The 21980-nt window shown below is 41.4% G+C and overlaps 1 protein-coding gene across 29 annotated transcripts in view; it reads right to left on the bottom strand.

The window, feature by feature from the left end:
- Positions 1-525: 525 nt before the first annotated feature.
- The window catches only part of LOC141774353 (regulating synaptic membrane exocytosis protein 1-like), a 97891-nt gene continuing 76436 nt past the window's right edge, over positions 526-21980 (bottom strand). For 2 of the 29 annotated variants that reach the window (XM_074646955.1, XM_074646956.1), the window contains exons 17-30: positions 21281-21385; positions 19842-19901; positions 16074-16163; positions 14021-14104; positions 11674-11739; positions 9322-9431; positions 8365-8486; positions 7489-7649; positions 7150-7364; positions 4751-4931; positions 3183-3295; positions 2766-2867; positions 2445-2584; positions 526-1515 (exon numbers count right to left, since the gene is read on the bottom strand). In XM_074646955.1, coding sequence (XP_074503056.1) covers positions 1297-1515; positions 2445-2584; positions 2766-2867; positions 3183-3295; positions 4751-4931; positions 7150-7364; positions 7489-7649; positions 8365-8486; positions 9322-9431; positions 11674-11739; positions 14021-14104; positions 16074-16163; positions 19842-19901; positions 21281-21385 — 1768 coding nt within the window. In that variant the 3' untranslated portion in view covers positions 526-1296. Of the gene's footprint in view, positions 1516-2444; positions 2585-2765; positions 2868-3182; positions 3296-4750; positions 4932-6026; positions 6060-7149; positions 7365-7488; positions 7650-8364; positions 8487-9321; positions 9432-11673; positions 11740-12085; positions 12143-14020; positions 14105-16073; positions 16164-16507; positions 16625-18096; positions 18175-19841; positions 19902-21280; positions 21386-21980 lie in introns of all 29 variants that reach the window. The other 27 variants (XM_074646969.1, XM_074646970.1, XM_074646971.1 and 24 more) reach the window with 25 other exon arrangements.

The following is a 21980-nucleotide window of genomic DNA, read 5'->3' as shown; positions in this document are numbered from 1 at the left end:
CGAGCAAACTGTACAAGAACATGCAACATACAAGCTGGCCTAAAAGTATGTGGAACTAACACACATAGTCTAGTCTTTTTTTCTGTTTTTCGTTTTTTTGAGAATCGTTCGTTAATTTCGTCTCATCTTCTATTTTACAAAAAAGTTAGAGAACAAAACAGAAAACGAAACAAACGGAACAAAAGAAACGTGCATGCAGCTTGGGGCCGGGGGGGGGGGGGCGGGGCGTCCCCGAGTCATGCTGCTCCCTCCTACTGGGGGGTGGGGGGTGGGGGGGGAGTTAGAGGGGTCGGGAAGGGGAGGAGACCGGGGGGGGGGGGGGGGTTGGGGTGAGGGTGGGCGATCGGGCAAATGGGACCTGACCTTTATCGTCGGCGCACCATCGCTCGAAAACCAAACGTACACAGAGGGAGTCTGCACCTTATGGTACCATTCTGAACTCGAAACAAAGACAGAAAAAAAATGATCCCAAATGAAAAAATAAAAATTTGGCCTCTATTTTCTTTCCTCTTTGTTCGGACGAAAACTTTTTTCTTATTCTGTCCGAATAAAGGAGTCAAGCTTTCCTTGTGCTTGCTTTCATACGTCACGACAAGGCTAAGAATGTGCACGAGCGTGTGCAGGCTCCCTTCAACCTGAAGAGGTAACCAAACCGTGCCAAACCCTGCTCAATTACGACCACACTGTTACCACGGTAACACCAGCAGAGACAACAAGCCAACCTCTACGTGGCGGTACGGCTGAACGAAGCCGCCTCAGTTTGCTACTCGCTAAACTCCCACACATTGTTTACACCTCTCGTACCCTGTGGCCCTAGCAGCGAGCTCTGAACTCTGATTGGCTGCGAGGCGGAGGACTCCACCTTGATCGGGTTCTCTGATCGGGACTGCACAAGAAAGTAAGGAGGAGAAAAAGAAAGAAAGAAAGAAAAACAGAAGTGAAGAATGTTGGACAGGAAGCTCCACTGCTGCAGCTCAGAGGAGAAAAACAAAGAAAGCAAAGCTTTGAAAACAAAAAGGCAAACGGAGGAGGAAGAGGGAAGGTGTGAGACGTGATTGTCAGACTCCAGCTAAGCTTTGATTGGCTTGTTCTGTCTCTCCCTCTCTCTCTTTCTCGCTCTCATTCCCTGTTGCTCCGTCTGGCTTTTCATTGGTCGACCGAGGGCTTGTCGTCGTCGTCGTCCTCGGGGCGTGTTCTCGCCCTCTGCTCAGTTCTGGTCCAGTAGCTGTGGTCCATTATTTTGTCATTTAAGGGATATTTTTGGGGGCTGAGGGGTTGCGGGTCGCCACTCGGTCACTAGGACCGAACGCCCGGTGGCGGTCCTGAGCTGTCCAATGACGTCTGAGACGCCAGCCGCGTGAGCGGAGCTAATGTAGGGTCCACCAATGAGGACGGCGGAAACAGTTTGTACCAGCCAATCACCGTGCTCGAGAGGTCCAGCTCCTCCAATAAGATCTGTGCTACACCCATGAAACATTTGTGGTCCAATCGTCCATAGTCGCCCCAAACTATCACCTAGAGGAGAGAACGGTAGAGACGAGTTAAACTAGGAAGTATTGAGTTGGAGAAAGACACACAGATTATGATATGTTTATGAATAATTTTGTAATGCGTAAAGGCAGCCATGAAGACTACGAGGCTTCAAAGCAAAACTTAAAACTTAGTTCATGTTTTTAAAATGCTTTTAGATCAGCAAATGGACATTCTCAAAGTCAGTGATGCAGAGCTGTTTTTAAGTGTTTTGAGACAAGTCCTGGTCAAGTTTTAAATAATTCGAAACAAATACAAATCAAGTCTCAAGTTTTTGAGACAAGTTCAGGTCAAATCTGACTTCATTTGAGACGAGTCTCAAGTAATTCAGGACAACTCAGTCAAGTTTACAAGTCAAGTCTCAAGTCTTCGAGACAAGTCCAAGTCAAGTCTCTAGTAATTTGAGACAATTTCAAGTCAAGTATTAGACAAATCCTGGTCAGGTCTCAAGTATTTTGAGACAAGTTCTAGTCAAATCAGAAGTCTTTCAATACAAGTCCAAATCAAATCTGATGTCATTTGAGAAAAAACCTGAAGTAATTCAAGACAACTCAGTCAAGTTTGAACTCATTCAAGAAAAATCTGAGTCAAGTTCCAGGTCAGTTTGAGAGAAGTCAAGTATAAATACTTAAAGACAAGTCAAATGTCGTCATTTGAGATAAGTCCAAGTAAAGTCTCAAATAATTCAAGACATGTCAAATCAAGTAATTTAAGTTCAAGTTTATTCAAGTTGATAGTCTCAAGTCTGCAGCGCTGGCATGCCATTAATCAAAAGAAACTTGTATTTAATTCTTTTTATGAACATTCTCATCACAAAGTGAGCAACGGTTAGTCGTTCAGTCTATTTGATATTAAAGTGTTATTAGGTACACGTATACACACACACACACACACACACACACACAGAGGATTACCTGAAGCACCTTGCCCTGGGGACTCTCCTCAAAGAGCAGGTGCTGCTGGTAGAGTGGCTCCAGGGTCTTTCGTGCAATCTTGGTTTTCTTTTTGGCTTTACAAGTTCCATTATCCAGCAGATACACCTTGACGTAGGGAGCTGGGGATGGACGGAGCAAACGAGAGAGAAAGAGGGAGGACAGATAGAATGATGGAGGTGGTGAAAGCAGAGGGAGTAGGGAGGAAGAAGAAGAAGAGAGAGAGAGAAGCTTTGTTGGAGTGTGTCTGTGTTTGAGTTTGACATTCAGGCATCAGTGCTGTATTTACGGTGTGAGTGTTACCTGGGAGGGATTTGGAGCCTGGTTTGGAGTTAAGGCCTCGTGCCCTGATCACCTCCACCTCCAGCTGACCTTTCTTATCCATCAGACCGATCTGAACATCACCTGTACGTATAGGAGACATATTATGCAAACGCACATACAAACCACATTTAGACAAATTGTTGTAAAGTTATCAGAAACTTCTACTTTTTGTTCCTAATCTGAATAAGTAGTTTGCACATTTCTCCAAGTTCTCAAAGCAGCACATATACAGTATATATACAGTATATATACATCAAGAAAAGGTGAAGTACACTGGTATTCTTCTATTTTTACATGTATAATAGAACTTAATATTTGTAGTTTCGTTCTTGTGATACAAATATAGGATATTTGAGGTGTGGGATGTGCGGTGGATTTGATGGAGCCATGACTCACCCATGGCAGGTGTGGCCAGTGTTTGCCGGCCAACCAGCTGACCGGGGCCTAAACCATCCAGGAAGTCACTGAATTGACTGTCGGCACCCAACCGCATACCTGAGAAGATCAGACTGACACACACACACACACACACACACACACAGAAATTATTGAACAATTCCTACATCACCACTCAAAACAAATACCATAAAATGCAATTAAAGATACAATTATACATTTGGGAAAGCAAACATTACTGTCACCCTACACTATACTGCTTTATGTTATACAATAGCACAGAGCATGGTCACCTGCATGGGTCTCTAGACACTTTTTAATACTTATTACATGCTTAAACTTTTACCTGTGCAGAGCTAATCTGTCTGCTCTCATTCTTTTTTGTATATCATTGGTTACTACCCTTGTCTGCCACAACCTGGATGCTATTGTCCCATGTTTTTGTGTCTAACTGACTAATGGGGACAACAATTTCTGAAATTGGTCCCGTATTGAGGGAGAGCGCTGTAGACGGCAGCTGCTCACAGGCTGCAATGTAATCCTATTGGGGCAAGCTGGCACCGTCATTTACGTCCACTTAAAGTGCTCGTTTCTGCCATGACAGGCTCTGATTGTTATTTTAAGTGTCTGACATTATGGAAAGAGTCTCGCTCAAGGAGAAGTCTTGTGAAATCTGGCGAGGTGATGGGTTGCCGGAAGACAACGGTGGAAACACTGCTAGCGCCGGTGTTTGTTGTCGTAGCCTAGTGTCATCTAAAAGATTTTCAATGTCATGGCTGAATATTTAGATGATTTCAACAACAGGACTTCTCGTTGAGCGGAGAAAAATGTTTTTTTTCTCTCTGTAGGGTCCTTTCTATAATGTTGTCAGACACTTATAATAACAATCTGAGCCTGTCAGTGGCTAAATCAAGCACTTTTAGAGGACTTAACGTTACATTGACACAGCTCACTTGCCCTCGAAGCTCGTTTAGCGGCTGCTGTCTACAGCGCTCTCCGTCAATACTGGACCAATTTCAATAATTGTTGTCCTCATTACTAACTTGGACTCAAAAACATAGGAAAATAGGGTTGAAAAATACCGAAGTTACCCTTTAAATTGACTGTATAGCCCCCATAAAATATCAGTCGGAGCATAAGGGAGGTCTATTTTGAAACAAGACTAACACGCATGTTAGCAGAGCAGAAGCAGCAGCTTCAGTCCTCCATCTGTCTGCACACGATGCGTTCAGGCACAGTATTGAGTGTTGGTCACCTGCATTTTGGTAGTGCTCCGAGTCCAACACAATCACTGTAGTTACAGTATACGCGTAAAACAGAATAAATAGACTTGAAGTGAAAAAATATGCTTCAGGTTGCTCGTATACATGTTGTAAACAAATGCCATGCGAGAGCAAGATGCCGTCTCATTGGTCAGAAATGTTAACGGGAAGATTTGCCTCAAAACGCATCTTGCATTGCTAAAATGCCATCATATCTGTCATCTTGGTAGATCCATCATCTAAAGACACTTTTTTTCATCACAATATGTTGTAGTTTACTTCACATATAGTCCACACAAAATGCACCTTGTGTGTACGTACTTCCCCTCAGAGCTGTAGCTGTTCATGCTGCCATCGGTCGACTCTCTGCTGGCCTGCCGGTTCATGCCTGACCCTCCCCGTGGGTACTCCACCGCCATGCCCGTCTCCACGCTCCTCTGGATGCTGCTGCTGACGTTGCCCTTACCCACCTTCTTACCCGTTGGAGCTTCTGGGGCAGAAAAAAAAACAATTACTCCAAAATGCACCTGCATTTTTACAGAGTATGATTATAATACTACTCTTTTTTTGCAGTCATACTTTCTGCATCAATTTAAGGTAGTAACTCTGAAAAGCCCGATAACTATCGGCTGAAGTTCATCAATATGCAAGCCATGCAAATTAATATCTCATGGTGACCTCACCAACATCTCAAAACAGAATTTCTGTAAAAGATAAATACAGAGCAATCTTCAGCATGCTAGAAAAAAAGTTTTGTGCAGACAATCACATCATTTTTTGGAAAATCTGAAGGAATATCTATTGTTATTTAGGTGATGAGGTCACTGCTGGAAGATAACATGGCTTGTTTGGCAGGGATGTAAAGGTAAAACTCGGAGGGTTGAAGAAATCATACAGTGTAAATCCGGGTTTAAAGGGAGAGTTCAGATCTTTTTAAAAGCCTGCTGTTTGTTTTCTCATAAACACATGGCGTCCTTTCCAAAAAGAACACCAGTGTTTCAGATTTCGTTTTTTTTTATGTTAGTGAAAATGAAAGGCAGATACGGCCTGTAGGTTACAAAAATCGGACTAATTGAGAATATGATTTTGGATTCAGCCGGGCTTCTTGAAGAACTGAACATGACAGAAGAGGGTGGAGTAAGGAAGCGTGCCGGAGACAGAGTTCAGGAAGGGCTGGAGGTGCTGGGAACTTCTACAACTCTCCCTCGCTATCATTCTCTCTCTCTATGGCTCCCTGTCTGACTGAGTTTGATCTATTTTGTCTGCATCTGTGTCTCTTAAAAAGTCTGTTAAGAGTCTGTTAAAAAGTGTACTGTGATGCTTTATTAATTAACATATTCTTTAACATCTCTCAATGCAATTACAAAAAAAAAAACATCTGTGAAGTTACATTTAACAGCTGCTCCATAATGTATTCAATCCTGCTATATACTTTAATACCATGCTTGGTTTATCATGCACCAACAATTGATGGCAGCTATAAATCCTTAGAAGCATCACCTGAAGTAAAGTACAGTTGTCTTCCTGTCTTACAGTGTCTGACTGTCTTCCTACCAAACTGTCTGTCTAACTATTGCTTTACCTTTCTGTCTTTCCGCCTTCTTACCCGCCGCCTCTGAAATAACACACACAACAACAACAACGACAACAACAACAAAGCCAATAAACATCATCATAAACAACAGCAACACTGGATACACTGGTGAAATGATCTAAATGTGTTCCAGTGTTAGCGACCTACAGGTTGTTGACTATCTGCATTGAAGTCTCCGTTTACAGAATATGAGAAAGTGTTTTTCTCTGTTTGATTCTGTATCGATAAAAACGCATCAAATTCATAAATAAATGCACCCATGATGCATTTGTTTTATCCGAACCGGCTCTCGAAGCAGAGATGCATTTGAGTTAGTTAACATGGAACTGCACTCTCCAAGATTCAAGAGATTCAAAAGAGCTTTATTGCCATTGTCCTTGACAACGAAACCATAGCTGCAACTAACATTTGGGTTAGAATAACTACGGAAATGGCGTTACTTAAAAATATAAGTTACATAATAAATAAGTTGACGTTTGGGTTAAAATAACTACAGAAGTGGCGTCACTTAAGGACGGAAGATACATGATAAATAAGTTAACGTTTGGGAAGTGTTGTCGCTCTTTAAAGTACTCTTTAAAGCCACTATGTGTACAGAAAATGTCTTTGACTTTGACGCCCCCTGGAGGTAGAATTCAAAAAGACACTATAGCTGACAGCCACATATATTTCCTGGGATTGTCTCTGTATGCCATCACAATGATTTGAAAGATGCTGTAATCACATAAAAAAAATTCTTCCTAAAGCGGCTTTCAGAAAAACCAGCTTTCAAGCTAAACTTGCTGCTTCAGCTTTTACGGATAAACATTTTATATTAGCCTTTTAGTTTGTCCAATGAAAGATTTACCACACAATATAAAACAGACTAGATGTCGTTAGAGGCTGCCAATCTTCTTGGCGATGGTATTATTTATTTACAGTAATTACACTAATGGGTTAAAATGATTGTGGTGGTGATTCTTTGATGAAATGATCACACTGCAACTTTAAAGGCCTTCAGTGAGGGTCTATGGTTGGTGGTGCCGTGTAGTTTTAGATACTGCTGTGTGATATATAGTTATATGTATCTGTGTGCAGATTTCTCAGCCTGTCAGTCAGACTGTTCTCTGACCTGTCTGGCTGAGTTGCGAGGTACTCCGGCTGCGTCTGGATGGCAGGATGGCGACAACACGTTGGCTGAGGCTCGAGCGCCGCTTCTTGATCCCGCTCCCCAGGCTCCCGAGCGCTGTGTCTGATTGGCTGCCGTCGGTGTGCTCCATGCCGTAGATCTCGCCGCTCACGCTGGTGCTCTTCATCATGTGGCGGCCCGTTGCGCGCATGGCCCTGCTGATCATCACACGTCACCCAAAACTAAGTTTGTTTTATATGAATTAATTAAATTCCTTTACTGAAAAGTAAATATGAATAATACACAAAGTTGTTGTCTAAGTGAGGTAGTATGTGTGAGTACCTGAAGCGTCCCCGGGGTCTCTCTGACTGGATGGACATGTAGCTGGTGCTACTGATGCGAGAGGCACTGCTGGTTCGAGAGATGGCTGACACGTCGCTGACATCACTGTCTGAGGACTTATGGGAAACGTTCTCACTGCTCCTCCTCTGGTCCTTGTAGAGCTGCAGGAAACACATATCACACAAATAACATATCATGTATATACTGCGTGTTAACACGTTAGCTATTCCAACTAAGGAATCCATTGGTACCAACCATGTCATAGGAGCTTGTGAAGGAGACTGAATAACTTCCGTCAAATTCAGATTTTATAACGGAATATAAAAGCTATTGTAAATCTGAAAATGATCAAACCTGCTACTGTACATGCTTTCATCCATGTCACAGCATTACTGACACTTTCACATGTTTTAGTCAGTTTGTGCTGATACCGTCAGATTTAAATCATTTCACATTCAGTCAGATGGGGGACGGTGTAATGCATCACAAAGACAGCGCTGACATGATGCATACAGAAAAGTGAAACTAGTGGCATGTAGACATGTGTGAAAGTCAGGATATCGCCGTTAAACTGTCAGTTAGGGAGCGATAAACCAGCCAGCGTGGATTATACACTTCATGTATTTGAGGTGCGTTCTTCAGCGGCTGCCCAGTCGGAACCAATTCATTTTACTGAGTGTGGTCTTCACCATTACTGGAAGATAATTCATTACTTTCTTAGACAGTAAATGCAATTCACTGCGATGCACTTGAGCAACATTATGGCTCATGCTCTTTGGCTGGAACCCCTTATTGTCTCCGTCCATTCTCCTGATGAGTTAAAGTGAACTGTCAGGATAAATGAAGCCAAACATAATTAAAAAAGTTGTTGCCCACCTCCCGCTTGTTCTTGAGGGCTCGGTCCAGGTCCTGTTGGCTGGAGGTCGTGGTGGCAGCTGACGCCCGGTTGGAATGAACCCTCATCTGGAGCTGACGAACACACTCCTCTGCTACCAGGGCTACAAAAACACACACAAGAAATATAAGATGCTCAATAAACTTCCACTTAATCACACACTGCACTGAAAATTGACCCTATTTGCAGAACCTAAACATTTAGTGCTGAAAAAGCTGGACCCACTAACTCTGATGTTCCCTTTCAGCATGGATAGTAATCAACCTGTTTTCATTAATCTTGGTCTTTCAGGTCAAACAGCGAGTGTAATATTTCAGTAAATAGCAGCAACAGTTATAGGACATCATTATTTATTTATAACCCTATTTAACCAGGAAGTCCCTTGAGATTAAAATCTATTTTTCGAGGGAGACCTGGCCAAGATAGCACGCCATTACAACGTTACAAAAATTATAAAATATGTAATTTAACTGATGTACAATAAAATGACAACTTGTAGTTTTACACAGGGTTATTTGACGGACTATTTCTTGGCAGAGAGTAGTCACTTCTCAGAGTCTGTGTGAGGTTGCTAGGCAACCAGCAGATACTCCAGAAAGTGCCGTTAAGTTTTAAGTCTTTTTTTTTTTTTTTAAATTAAGGATAACCGTAAATTTAGATTGTTTGGACCCAGTAGGAGAGGTGAAATGCTGACCCCTATTTTTTTGGAGCATGTGGCCAGATCTTACAAATTGCACCTTTAAACCAAGATTCATATTGTTTTGCACTTAATGATAAACCATGCGCATTCTGAAGATGTGGGTGTGTGAGTTTGTGATAATAATAATGTCATAATGGCACTGCAGTCCTGTACTGTCGTCGTCAATGACAAATCATCCCTCACCTATTGACTTCTACCTGATTCAGTTTTACACACATAAAATCATCAACATGGTTACCTTGTTCTACGGTGCTGCTCTTGGGGGGAAGCTGTGGGAGTTGCCGTACTCTGCGGGCTGAGGAGGACGTCACTGAGGAGGAAAGAGACGCACCACCTTGGAGGTGGCCCCTAACACAAAATAATATGATAGTGAAGCAAACGAGAGGCGGGGAGATATGGAGAGAAGATGAACAAAAGCAAGGATGAAAAGAATGGGGATAAAAAAAGAGAGAGAAAATAAAATTAAAGTCAATCTGTTTGTGATCCGGGGCGTTCACACTGCAGCATCCGACACTTGCTGGTTGGAGATGTCTTGAGTTAATTGTGACATTACAAGAGGGTGAAATTCACCTGAAGGAACACAAAAACTGAGCAAAAAAACAGCTTTTAACCAACGGAGCCTGCTGCCATTTCACATTTCTTGTCTTAAGATGTGTAACATCAAATATAAAGTTGTATAAAAAAAATAAATGAAGTGACAGGAAAAGCATCAGTCGTGGAAATGAAAGAACAGCAACGAGAGTTTAGTGAAAAATCTGTAGCAGCAACAACATATTCACAAAGTGAAGCAAAGTGAAGCTTGTTCAGGGGTTGATAGTGTAGTGAGGGATCCTGTTGCAGAAAGAGCAGCAAATAAAGATTTAGACAGAAGAACAGAGAGAGAAGGTGAAAGCCTTCAAGCACAAATCCCAGCATATCTGCCGACATCCATTCAATAGAATCCATTCTCTCTACAGTTATTCAGGTTTTCTCCATAATTAGTTTGTCAATTCCATGTGTTTTGTCATATCAATTGTACATTCTTAAAAAAAAAAATATTTCCATTATTCCGTTAAGTATAAAAGGTTTAAAAATGTGGATATCATTGTTTTCTTTACATGGATACATCACCACCAGTTCTATTGTAACAAACTTCCGATTAAAATGGTCACTTTACTGGCCATCCACTGGCCGTTATACTCATAATAGGGCAAGATAATACAATTACTGCTGCTAAATTATTGAATTATGTAATAATTCCTTTACAATTTTTCAGATGTTGCTTGAGGAATGTTGAAACAGACCAAAATATGCAAAATCGGGCATTTAACACTCACCAAAACACCTAACCGAACACTTAAGCAACCGCTCAGAAATTACTAAACAATAACCTTCACACAACACGTACACGATAAATACACCAACACACAACAGCAGCAGCATCTGAGGCTGTGATAATGGCAAAGACAGGTCACAGAAACACACAGAAACACACACACACACAGGTACGAAGGAGTGAGAGAGCAGCCCTGTCTTGTTCCTCTCCACCACAGTATCTACTGTATTTATCAACTCCCTCTCTGTCAGACTGGGTTAGACTAGTGGAACTCATTCAAGGGGAATCCCCTTACCAAGGAGCCGCAGTGGGGCCTTCTTTCCTCTGGAGCCCCTTAAGATGGAGGTGGGCTTGATTCTGGTACACACACACACACACACACACGTTCGTACAGTCACACGAGTGCCATACAAACCCAAAGCCCCCGCAACACAGTGTGGAAGCAGCAGCATGCAGGAACAAAAAACGTGAAGAAAGATGGGGGGGTCGAGGAAAAATTGGAAGAAAAAAAAGCAACAGAATACAAATAAATAATAAGTCATCCAAAATCATGTGACATTCAAGTGAAATGTTAGATGGATTGACATTAAATTTGGTACGGACAGGACCTCATATCTCCTACAAGATGAAGCGTAATAACTTTTCATATTAACACTCCCACGATGTCAACATTTTAATTTGCCCAATACTTTTAATACTCTAACTAAATATCTGCAAAACTAACGACATTCCCATCAAACTAAAATGTTCTTTGTGTTTAATGCTACTGTAATTCACAAATATTACAGCATGTTAACATTGATATTAGTATTTAGCACCACTGTGCCACTTCAGGACGGCCTCACAGAGCTGCTAGCATGCCTGTAGAGAAATTTAAGATGGTCACTGTACGACACTATACTACTATTACTATATGATACTAATGACCATAATTTGGCTGAATTTTATCTGGGTATGAACTAAATACCTCAAGATACATAAACTTATGTTCCATGTCTATTACAGCCATATCTTCTGATTTTAAAATGCCGTCCAGAACGATAATTAAATTACAGAGGAGCCCAGTGAATATTTCATTCCCCACCTCCCTCTGTAATGTTAATCCTGCACAAATGGGGTTTGAAACTAACGTAAGAAAAGATTGCTTCTTCCAAAAAAAAAGCTACCAGCAATAGAGTTTTTTTTTTTAAGTTGGTTGCGTAATTTCCAGCTCCCGTCAATGACCTCCTACACTCTACTGTCTGACATGTGCTGAGCCTACAGTACATGCCTTACCTGCCTCTGTCAGCGAGCTTCCTGCCAAGAGTCTGACACTCGGGTATCTCCAGGGTCCGAGGCTGCCTGGAGAATGGTGGATGAGCAAAGGGAACAATACACAAAAGAAAAAAAAAAGAGATGGATGGATGGATGAGAGGATGAGAGGATGGAAGAGAGCATGATGGAGGAGACATCATTTAGATTTAGAGGAGTCTGACTGTGTCAGGGGGGGGGGCTGTCATTGGCCTTATAAGTTTATGATCTGGAAAACAGGAAATAGGAGGCATGCTGTGATGGATGATGTGATTGTGATATGAATAAGGGGTGTCACACACTCGTGCTTCATCTGTAAGTCTGCCCATGTGTGTGTGTGTGTGTGCACGCAAGTGTGTGTGTGTGTGTGTGTGTGTGTGTGTGTGTGTGTGTGTACCTCTTCTTTGTACTGAGGTGAATAAAAGTCTCTTGAGTAGGAAGTAGCATCCATATTCTCCATTCATGGACATGAAGATGACAAGGATGATACATGCACCGCCACACACACACACACACACACACACACACACACAAGAACACGCACAGTCACACTTCTGATATGAATTATGGACATCATGAATTCAAAGTCATTGCTGAGCACTAAGCCTTGAAAAAGAGAGGCTTCTTAAAGACTGAGAGGAGAAGGCGAGCACACAGAAGCTGCAGATGCAATTCCCAGAACAAAAAGTACACTCGGAAAGACTGCAGGAAGCAAAGTCAACAAGGCAGGAGTTCACATGATCACCAGTACAAACTACTGAGTTCAAGAGAGAACAAACTGAGAACTAAAAACCGCGAAGGAAGGATAGAAAAGCAACAGGACAAAACTTCGGCAACAACAACCACGACTAGGGACGAAAACTATCGCTGTGATTCTGCAACAAATTACAAAACCAGGAAAACACCACCCACAAGCTGAGAAACCATACAAGCAACCCTTTACACAATGTGAGTGACACGGTATGAAACAAAGAAGAACTTGTCTAGGCCTACGGGACACTGAGTTTGACAAGTTCTACATTGTACATCATGTTCACTCTCACTGTGTCCAGCTCACTGACCACGAACCAGAAGGTTAGCAATAGGAAGTTAAGTTGCAAAAACTCAAGAAAAGTTTGTGATTTTGACCTTGTATTTGTAAAAAAAAATTAAATAAAAAAAAAGCAACTGTGACTGCGGCTATTATTGGTTTCAAGAAAATAACAATTTCAGGTTTAAGCAAGTTTAAAGTAATAGTTTTACATTTTGGGATAAACGGCGTCCCCCATTGGTTTGTATTTGAGTTTGGCATTTTTGCCGTCACCATCTTGGTTTTTGCAACCAGAAGTGACACGAGAGGGTGGAGCTATGTACAACAGAACACTGAATAAGAGTTTTTAGGCGACCAAAAGGTTACAATTAACTTTTATGAACTGAAAACACACTGTGAAAGTGTTAAAGTTGTAAAACGAAAACACGGACAAGTGCGAGAGCGGACAACGTCGTGGTAGCGACCTGTCAATCACAAGGTTGTCACACCCTAATATATACTTATGTTCATACAGCTTTATGGTCTATTTGACTCTAAATGAACATCATGCTGTATTGAAGAAGACTTGAAATTAGTGATTGAGACCATAAACTCATGTTTACAATGTTTACTGAGGTAATAAATCAAGTGAGAAGTAGGCTCATTTTCTCATAGACTTCTATATAATCAGACTTCTTTTTGCAACCAGAGGAGTCGCCCCCTGCTGGCTATTAGAAAGAATGCAAGTTTTAAGGCGCTTCCACATTGGCTTCACTTTTCAGACCCCAGAGTTACCCGCTGTATTCAACGGAAACTCTCGGCAAGTAAGTGAAAAAATCGTATTCCCCAAAATGTTGAACTGTTTCTTTAAAGGCATTTGAAAATTTGAACATCAGCCAATTAACTACTGTACTAAATGTGTCTAAAATAAGTTAAATAGTTAAATTATACTTACACAAGATAAAATCACTCACTTTTTCAGAGTAGAAAGAGTTGGCATAGTTTAGGTTGCGAATTCGCTACCAGCTAATCAGAAATATCACAATTCAGCAAGAGGTTAGTGCTAGCTGCAAATACGAGGTAGAGCTTGACATCTGCCTGAACCTAATAAGACCCAACTGAGGACTTCAGTCGGTTCCTTACAATACTGAAAACAAACTTGGGAATTGGTGACATACTGGGTGGTGATTTGCCTTGTAAAAAGCCTTTCTCCTTTTATCATAATTCAACTAAACACTTTGGGGTTTGGTTGGTAATGGCATCAGATTTTAAGGCATTAGTCAAGCTCTAAGAGGAAGCGGCCGGGGGTCCACACAAGGGTACCTGTCATCTTCAGGGGACGCATGTTGGATAAGAATCCTGGGACTGGCCGGACGTCTCCGGGGCAGGGAATGGGACAAAGATTTTCTATGTGTACACATACAAAATATATCACCCATATGACCAAATCAGCAAGCCATTACAAAAATCAGAAAGCCATTCTATTCCATTAGTGGGTATGTACCTAGTGAGTCTCTTTGTGCCTGACATGACCAAGGAGATCGTGTTCTCGGTTCGCTTTGTTTGTCTGTTTGTCAGCAGGATTACAGAAAATTTGCTGGCTTGATTTTCATGAAACTTGGTGGAAGGGTGTAGCATGGAGCATGGAGCGAATGCGCATCACAGGGTGAATACACAAATAATTTTTCACTTTTGTTAACATCGCAAGACAGGGCACGGCTTTCGCAGAGGTCTGCGCTCTCTGAAGGCCCTTCTAGTTACCGCCGCCAAGGCAGCCTTGTCTCCTAAAGATTATGTTCCCATACGACTAAACTCAATTCTCATTTACGTATTGAAGGAAACGTATTTTGTCACGGATCGATTTGACATATCACAAATACGTTTTTTAACGTTTGTCCGTAGCAGGTGACATCGAGCGACACGCAGAGTAGTTGATGTAATATACTGAGCAACCGTTGATGAAATTTACATTGGTATAATGATGAGTATAACAAGCGATAAAGTCCACTACTAGCGGGCGGGAAGGGCGGCGGATGGGTCCAATAACCATCGGACTTTCCCCCTGGAGACTGCTATTTGTGTCCCATGTGACATATAGTAATTTTAAGCCAAACCATGATGTTTTTTTTTACTAAACCTAAGCACAGTACACAGTACGTTTTTGTTGTTTTGTTTTGTTTCAATTTAAAACGTTAACCATATGTTTAAAACTGTTTAAAACTGCGACCGTAATCCGGGACAAAATACGCTTCCCTCAAAATGTAATTGAGAATGCAGTTTAGTTGTATAGGAATATACTTCTGTGGGAGACAGGGTTGACCAAGGAGGTCATGTTTTCGGTTCGGTTTGTTTGTCTGTCAGCACAATTATGGAAAAAAACTACTGGCTTGATTTTTTATGAATCTTGGTGGAAGGGTGAAGCATGGGCCAATGAAGAACCCATTACATTTTGGAGCGGATCCGAATCACGAAAAGGATACCCAAATTATTTCTCACTTTTCGTTGACATCGCAAGACGGGGCATGGCCTTGGAGAGTGTCCTTCTAGTTATTTCTAGATTTGTTGCCAACAAAACACCATTATCATCATATTTTATACAGTAGTCACACTACGGAGGTATCACTGCACGGCCTGTGTGGACAGGATGGATGATTACAGAGGCCCACAACTCTTTCAACATACATATAGCATGTGAGTATTTTAATAAAATAAACTTGAATAAATTGGAACCTATCCTTCAAAGTATTTTGATTTGTGGATGATGGTTGACCAAGAAAGCAGCAATGGCACCAGAAATCTCTGGATCAAGCAGGACAGCTGGTCTTATTCAGTCTTAATAAAAACACACTGGTGATTGTTATGCTGATTATTATTAAGGAGTGAAGCTAACAAATTAGATGCATGAGAGGTTGAAGGGTCGGGACGATGTGAGGGTAAAGTAGGCTGGATGGTGAAGTGATTCATCTTTAGATTAGGTAAGGTGTACGAGAAGAGGTGCACCGATTCTGTTGTCTGGGTGCCAATCTTTGATGACGGTTTCTAGATGGTGATACTTCAATGATATGAAATATTTAAGCAATTGAACAAATAAAAGTATTACTAATGATCCTTGCTAGCGCATGATCTACTTTTAGAAAATCGTTCCACCTTCATACACAACTTGCGGATTGTGGCAAAACATGGTAGCTGCTGGGTGAATAACAGAGTGGTGCACAGCGATGGGGGGTCTGGGTAGCGTGAGGAAGGGGGGAAGCGTAATCTTCAGCTGGTGTAGGACCATTCAGAGGGGAAAGAGCTACAAAGACCAGGAAAAGGTAGAGGATGAGACACTACTGGAGCACTACAGGAGGGGGGTGTCGGGGACAGAGGCTGGTACCTTTCAGTCTCTGATGAGGGGGCATGATTGTCTGGGGTCAGACAGTTGGCGCTAGCGCTCCTAACCCTGTCCAGAGAAGGCTGCAGATCACTAGAGGCACCACAGCACAACATGCCATCCAATGGAGGAGGAGGAGACAGGAGGAGAGGACAGAAACAAACACAAAGAGAAAAACAATGGACAAACAGAAAAAAATGTTTTAAAAGAAAGTCCGGTTAGATTCCCAAAATCATAATGCTAGAATAAACCATGACTGGCTGGCGTAGGGATGGGAGTGTCTCTATCATGGTTGTCATGGAGATGGGGTATAGTGGAAATGTGTTTTTTGATTGCGAAGGATGGAATGCTCTCTGCACTTTTCTCCCAACGCTCATATGTTTAGCCAATAATAATAATAATAATAATAATCTGTACGCATGTATGTGTGTTCTTACCTAACGGTCACCTCATCTGTGAACATTACAACACGCTGTGTGGTGGAGCAGTGCGTTGCCGTGACCACGTGCGATCCCATGACAGAGCTTATCTTTCGACATGCAGGCAGCGTGGAACTAGTCACAAGATGGAAATTTCAAAAAACAGCATGCATTGGCAAAATGAAACAAAATAAAGCAAAGAAAGCTCAGATTGGAAACGAATCTGTGAAGCTCCTGCTGCGGTAGGAAATACTCACATAAAAAAGGAAGTTTGGCAGATATCCTAACTCTAATATTGGAGATGATCAACATTTACTACAATAAAAAGGATAATGTGCTTCTCCACAGGTTGAGGTAAAATTCACACTGGCACCAGGAAATGTGTAAAGGCCTCAGTATGCTTCAAACAAAGTGCTTGAATTGTCGAACAGTTTCTGAAAGACCTTTTCCAACATAGGACACCGGACCATTTTTGTTAATCTCTGAAACAGAACATTGGCTAGGGGTGCGGAGGGGTTAAAGTAGGCAGGGTTTGAACTTCTCTCTCAAGCATTCTTTAACCAACTACTGTACTTCTGTCATTTTTTGAGTTGTTCTTTGAGGTCCTTCATCCTTCCTCTGAGAAAAGACTCTCCGAATGTGCACAAAGTTATCCCCATTTCATTGCGTCAAGACTACAAATGCACGCAAAAAAAACAACGGAATTCTTGGAGAGAGATTGGAGGCAGTGTGATTCAGCCAAGAAGAGGCTATGATGGCAGACGTTTTGGACGAACTTATTTTGGGCAGCCCTGTTTCCGGAAGTAAAAGTGTCATTCATTTTCTCCTGAGACAGTTTTCAGGTGACTCATAGTTGGAGCACTTCCTCGGATTGAATGGGCACGAAACTCTTCCAGTTGAATCAATCAGTACAAAAGACAAACACCCGCATTAGAAAATAATGTTGTTCTTTGATAAAAAGTGTATAAGCCTGTGTAAACGCAACTTTAACGTAAATGTAAACTTAGACTCACAGAGTGCACTTGTGGCAAGAAACATCCAATCACCAAGCTTACAATTGTGTTACATACTGCATACTGCATGGCAACAGAGGGCAGAAGCAAAAGATTAAAATACAATCTGCTGCTTCAATGAATTCACTTTTGGATTCTGGGTCAGTTTTAGATGATTTCAGCAAATATGGCAGCGTGTTTGTACAACGACAAAGTGTTTTGAACTTGCTACAGCTGTTTCGTCCATAGACTGTATATAAGAAGCGGACGTAGTCACCGTGACGTCACCCATTGGTTTGTGGACTGCCGTTTTGAAGCCTCGAGTTTGGCATTTTGGCCGTCGCCATCCTGTTTTTTTGCAGTGACACGAGAGGGTGGAGCTAAGTACAACCGAACACTGCACAAGACATTTTTAGGCGAACAAAATGTTACAATTAACTTTCATGTAGTATCTACAGTATAGCTGTGCCATGACAAACTGACACAGAAAACGTGGTTTCTCAGAAATGATGTCCTGTGTTTCTATTTTCCGTGACATTGAGGACATTGTTTAAAGAAAAATTTGGATGAACACTGTTCGTTTGAAGCACACTGAGCCCTTACCTGTGGACTTACCTGTTTGTGTGTTTGTGGATACCGTTGAACAAAAGGGGCATCTTAGGTGGCAGTGTGTTATTGTGCCTAGTAGATCTCCTGATGTTAGCATGCATGCAGCAGACAGAAGTAGGAAAATGGGAGGAATGGGTGGAAGAGGAGAAAAAAAAAAAAAGTCTGTGGGACTGTTTGCACAACAGACAGAAAGTTTTGTAGGTCAAAAAAGGTGTCGACTTATCCAGTGATTTTATGCACTACGTCGTATGTTATTAAGCTTATTTGAAGATGTGTTGTTCAAAGAGATTTTGCTCATAAGCTGATTTATCAAATTTCATGTTTCAGGACTGTCAGTTATGTCTTTAAAACAGTCATATTGTTTCTAAACAGTGCATTCCTATCAAAATCACTGGCTAGGCCTGTAGGTTTTTTGCGGTGTAAGCGAGTAAAACTACAGCACTGCATGACAGGCGTACAAGCATCAAAAGCCGGCTCTCATCTCTACTGACACGCTTAAAAACACCCTCCAAGTTCACACAGAAAACGTTGCCAGCGTATTATGTTTCTATCTGAGAAGTATGGTTGTAAAAGGAGACGCCTCTGATGAGATGTGTTCTTAAGCGTGTAACTTACCTCTTTGACTGTGTGAAATCAAATAAATATCTAAGACCCATGTGGGCGTAACTACGGTACATGTGATTGGCAAATTATAAACTGTACTAGGATATGAGAACAGAGTGCAGAAACAAGACCTGCAGAGAGACGTGGTTGTAGAATAGTAGCATGCTAAGAATGAGATGGTCTGAATGCATGCATGGTCCTGTAGTGTCCTCTTGTGGATCTGAGGCAGCAGTACAACTAAATAATCAGCTCTTTGGGCTTCCTGTCCTCAGTCTGATCTACTTAACCTCTGCTACCTCCACATTACCCAAAATTATAGGGAAAATGATAAATCATTGTCAAGTTAAATCTGTGATCATAGTCTGTATTTTTGTTTCTGTCAACAAACCACATGAAAAGACAAAAAAAAACTTGAATGTATCCTGCTAACAAGTATTGTGTGTGCATCCAAAGCCTGATTTGTTATTCCTTCGTGCCATAGAGCAACATTGGTGTCCAAAAACGATTAAAAACACATTAATGACTATGTTTGCATGCACAAAATATTCCCACTAAGCTGTTTACATGGCTAATAAAAATGTGTCCACTCCCATATCTAAACGGAATATGCTGTTTACACGACCCGTATCAAATATGGAATAATAGTGGAATATTAGTGTGCATGTAAACATAGTCAGTGGATTAATCCGCAGCTGAATATAGTCCCCAGCAAATGCACCTTTTTCCTCCTGTCTGAGTCATGTATTGAGAGACAATGTAGACAATGTAGGTATTTTTTTCATGGGATTTGTTGACAATAACAAAATTATTGCCATCCTTATCTTTTCAGTCCAGTCCACAATTTTACTTCTACTCTTGTGTGTGTTTTTAAGTGACTTCTTTTTTTGCATTGCATTGGAAAAAAAGATATTGTAATTATTATTTTCTGTATATATTTTAAATGACAAATAATTTACTTTTAAAACACTTATTTAAGTTTTACAGCAAATTAAAAGAGCCTCGATTTCAGTCGGGTATTTTCTCGCTCTTTCATTCTCGGTGATTTACAATCTGATAAAAAACACTACGCACATACAACTACAACTGATCCAGAACCAAAAAGCCAGAAACCAAAAATGTAAACAATATGTCGTGATTGGCCAGTTTACCTGGTGTGGAGGCACTCGGCACTTTTGCCTCGCATTGACTGGTGGATCATGATGACCTCACTGTGGTTACCATGGGGATGGATGACACATTAGGAAATCAACAACAGTCAAAAAACCAGAAGAGCAGAAGGAGAAGAGGGTGAATAGGAAAGAGAAGCTGCCGCTGATTGCTATACACACGACACACACACACACACTCAGCAATGCCACAGATTTTTGCAACCAAAGCCGTTTTGTCTAAACTGTTCTAAAGTCACTTTATACAACATGAGAATCAACGGAGAGCGCCGTTCGAAGCCCAAAGAAAACAGCCACAAAAAAAGGGAAATTCGGTGAAAGAAAAGTCAGAAAAACTAAATCAGGAGATATTTTTTAAAATGATAAAAAAAAAGGTTTTAACCTGTTTGATGAAATAAAGTTTTAGCAAATCTCATGACAGGCGTTCACACTGACGTGTAAAAACAGAATCAAGCAGTCACACAGTTGCGCACACATATAAGCGGTCAATGCCACACACAAAAAAACATACTGTCGGAGAATCTTTTTGTTTTGTTTGCCAACCAAGCAACTCTGATGACATCTATAGTTTCATTCAGTGGTTCTCAAACTTTTTCTGTCATTCCCACTTTGGAAGAAGAAATATTTTAAGTTGAAGTTGGTTGTTTCTTATAGTTTATTTAGTCGGTAGTCCTAGTATGTTAAATAGGTTGATAGGATGAAAGTTTAACTTCATCAAACCAATTTTTTATTGACGTGACTGGATGTAATGTTTCTAAATGTCTTCTTAATTTGTTGGGTCTCACAGCTGCCAGAGTTTTCAGTCATAAAATACACACTGGTCTCTCCTCATCTCCCATCACCTCATTATTATTTATATTTATATAAATGTAATTTATGGTGCTGTTGGATTGCTGCTAGACCGCCCCGTAACAGGTGCGTGCCGGAGAGAAAAGTTTTTGTTTTTGAAAGACTAAACAACAAAAAATATGGATTGAAGCAGAATATTTTGTTAGATAAAAACATGTAGTGAATTTTGGAAATAATAAGATCTCTGTATCTGTAAGTTTAATCATAATTAGAATGTCAACGTTGTGAATGAAGCTTCGAACTACTCCGTTCAGCCCTACTTCGTCTCCCAAGCGTCATCTGGTTTTCTTCTCGTCCCTGTCAAATATCTGTCCATTCTGTAAACCTACAGACTACCTGTCTGAATAAACACCATTGCTACCACGGATGTATAAAGATATGATTTGTTTACTGTTCCGCCGTGAAAAAGATTCCGACGTCAAAACATGAATTGCGCATCGCATTTTCCTCTGAACCTGCTCACCCCACCTGTCATGCCTCTGCGTCCCACTAGTAGGGTGCGCACCACAGTTTGAGAACCACTGGTCTAATTACATATATTACAAGCGGTGCTCACACACAGAGGCACTCACCTGTCATCCAGGTACTCCTCCTCCTGGTGGCGACCTCTGGCAGGGTCGTAGTAGCGGGTCGGAGAACGAGAACGACGAGCGTGAGGAAGCTCATCATCCAGACTCCTGAAAGGATAGAAGGGAAGGAAGGAAGGAAGGAAGGACAGAAGGAAGGAAGGAATGTCAGGTTAGTGGTCAGGCGGTATTGCAGCAGACTCTTGGCGGGGCTCATTTGGCTCGGCCAGTAAAAGCAGAGCTGGCAGCACTGTGTGTTCTGCATCAGACAGACATTTCATTAGTAGATGGACTCTGTTTGCTGGCTTCCAACAAACTCTCTCATTCTCTCTCTCCCTCTACCACGTTGCTTTTACTTCTTATAGGTGACCAATGTCTTCCCCCCAGGTATCGGGCCACGCTGCCAACCTCTGAGGACTAACAGTTGATAATAAATTGCGTAAACTATGTATTATATTTGGCTAAAATATGACCATTTGGAGCATGCTAAAGAGATAAATGGGCCGTAAAGGAGTGGATTATGCATGCATAAACTTGTCACTGTTGGAATTCATTGCAACCACTGACCCTGACGCTGACCATAGCTTCCACTCTGTATGAAGGATAAAATGTTTTACAGCCAATTTTCAAGCTTATAGATTAGAAGATTTGGGAGTATATCTCTTTAAATACCCCTAGCTCTGTGTTTGACTGATTAATGCCTCAT

The sequence above is a fragment of the Sebastes fasciatus genome, chromosome 9 (assembly GCF_043250625.1).
Source record: "Sebastes fasciatus isolate fSebFas1 chromosome 9, fSebFas1.pri, whole genome shotgun sequence".
In the NCBI taxonomy this organism is placed as follows: domain Eukaryota; kingdom Metazoa; phylum Chordata; class Actinopteri; order Perciformes; family Sebastidae; genus Sebastes; species Sebastes fasciatus.
This window is presented reverse-complemented; position numbering and strand designations above follow the sequence as displayed.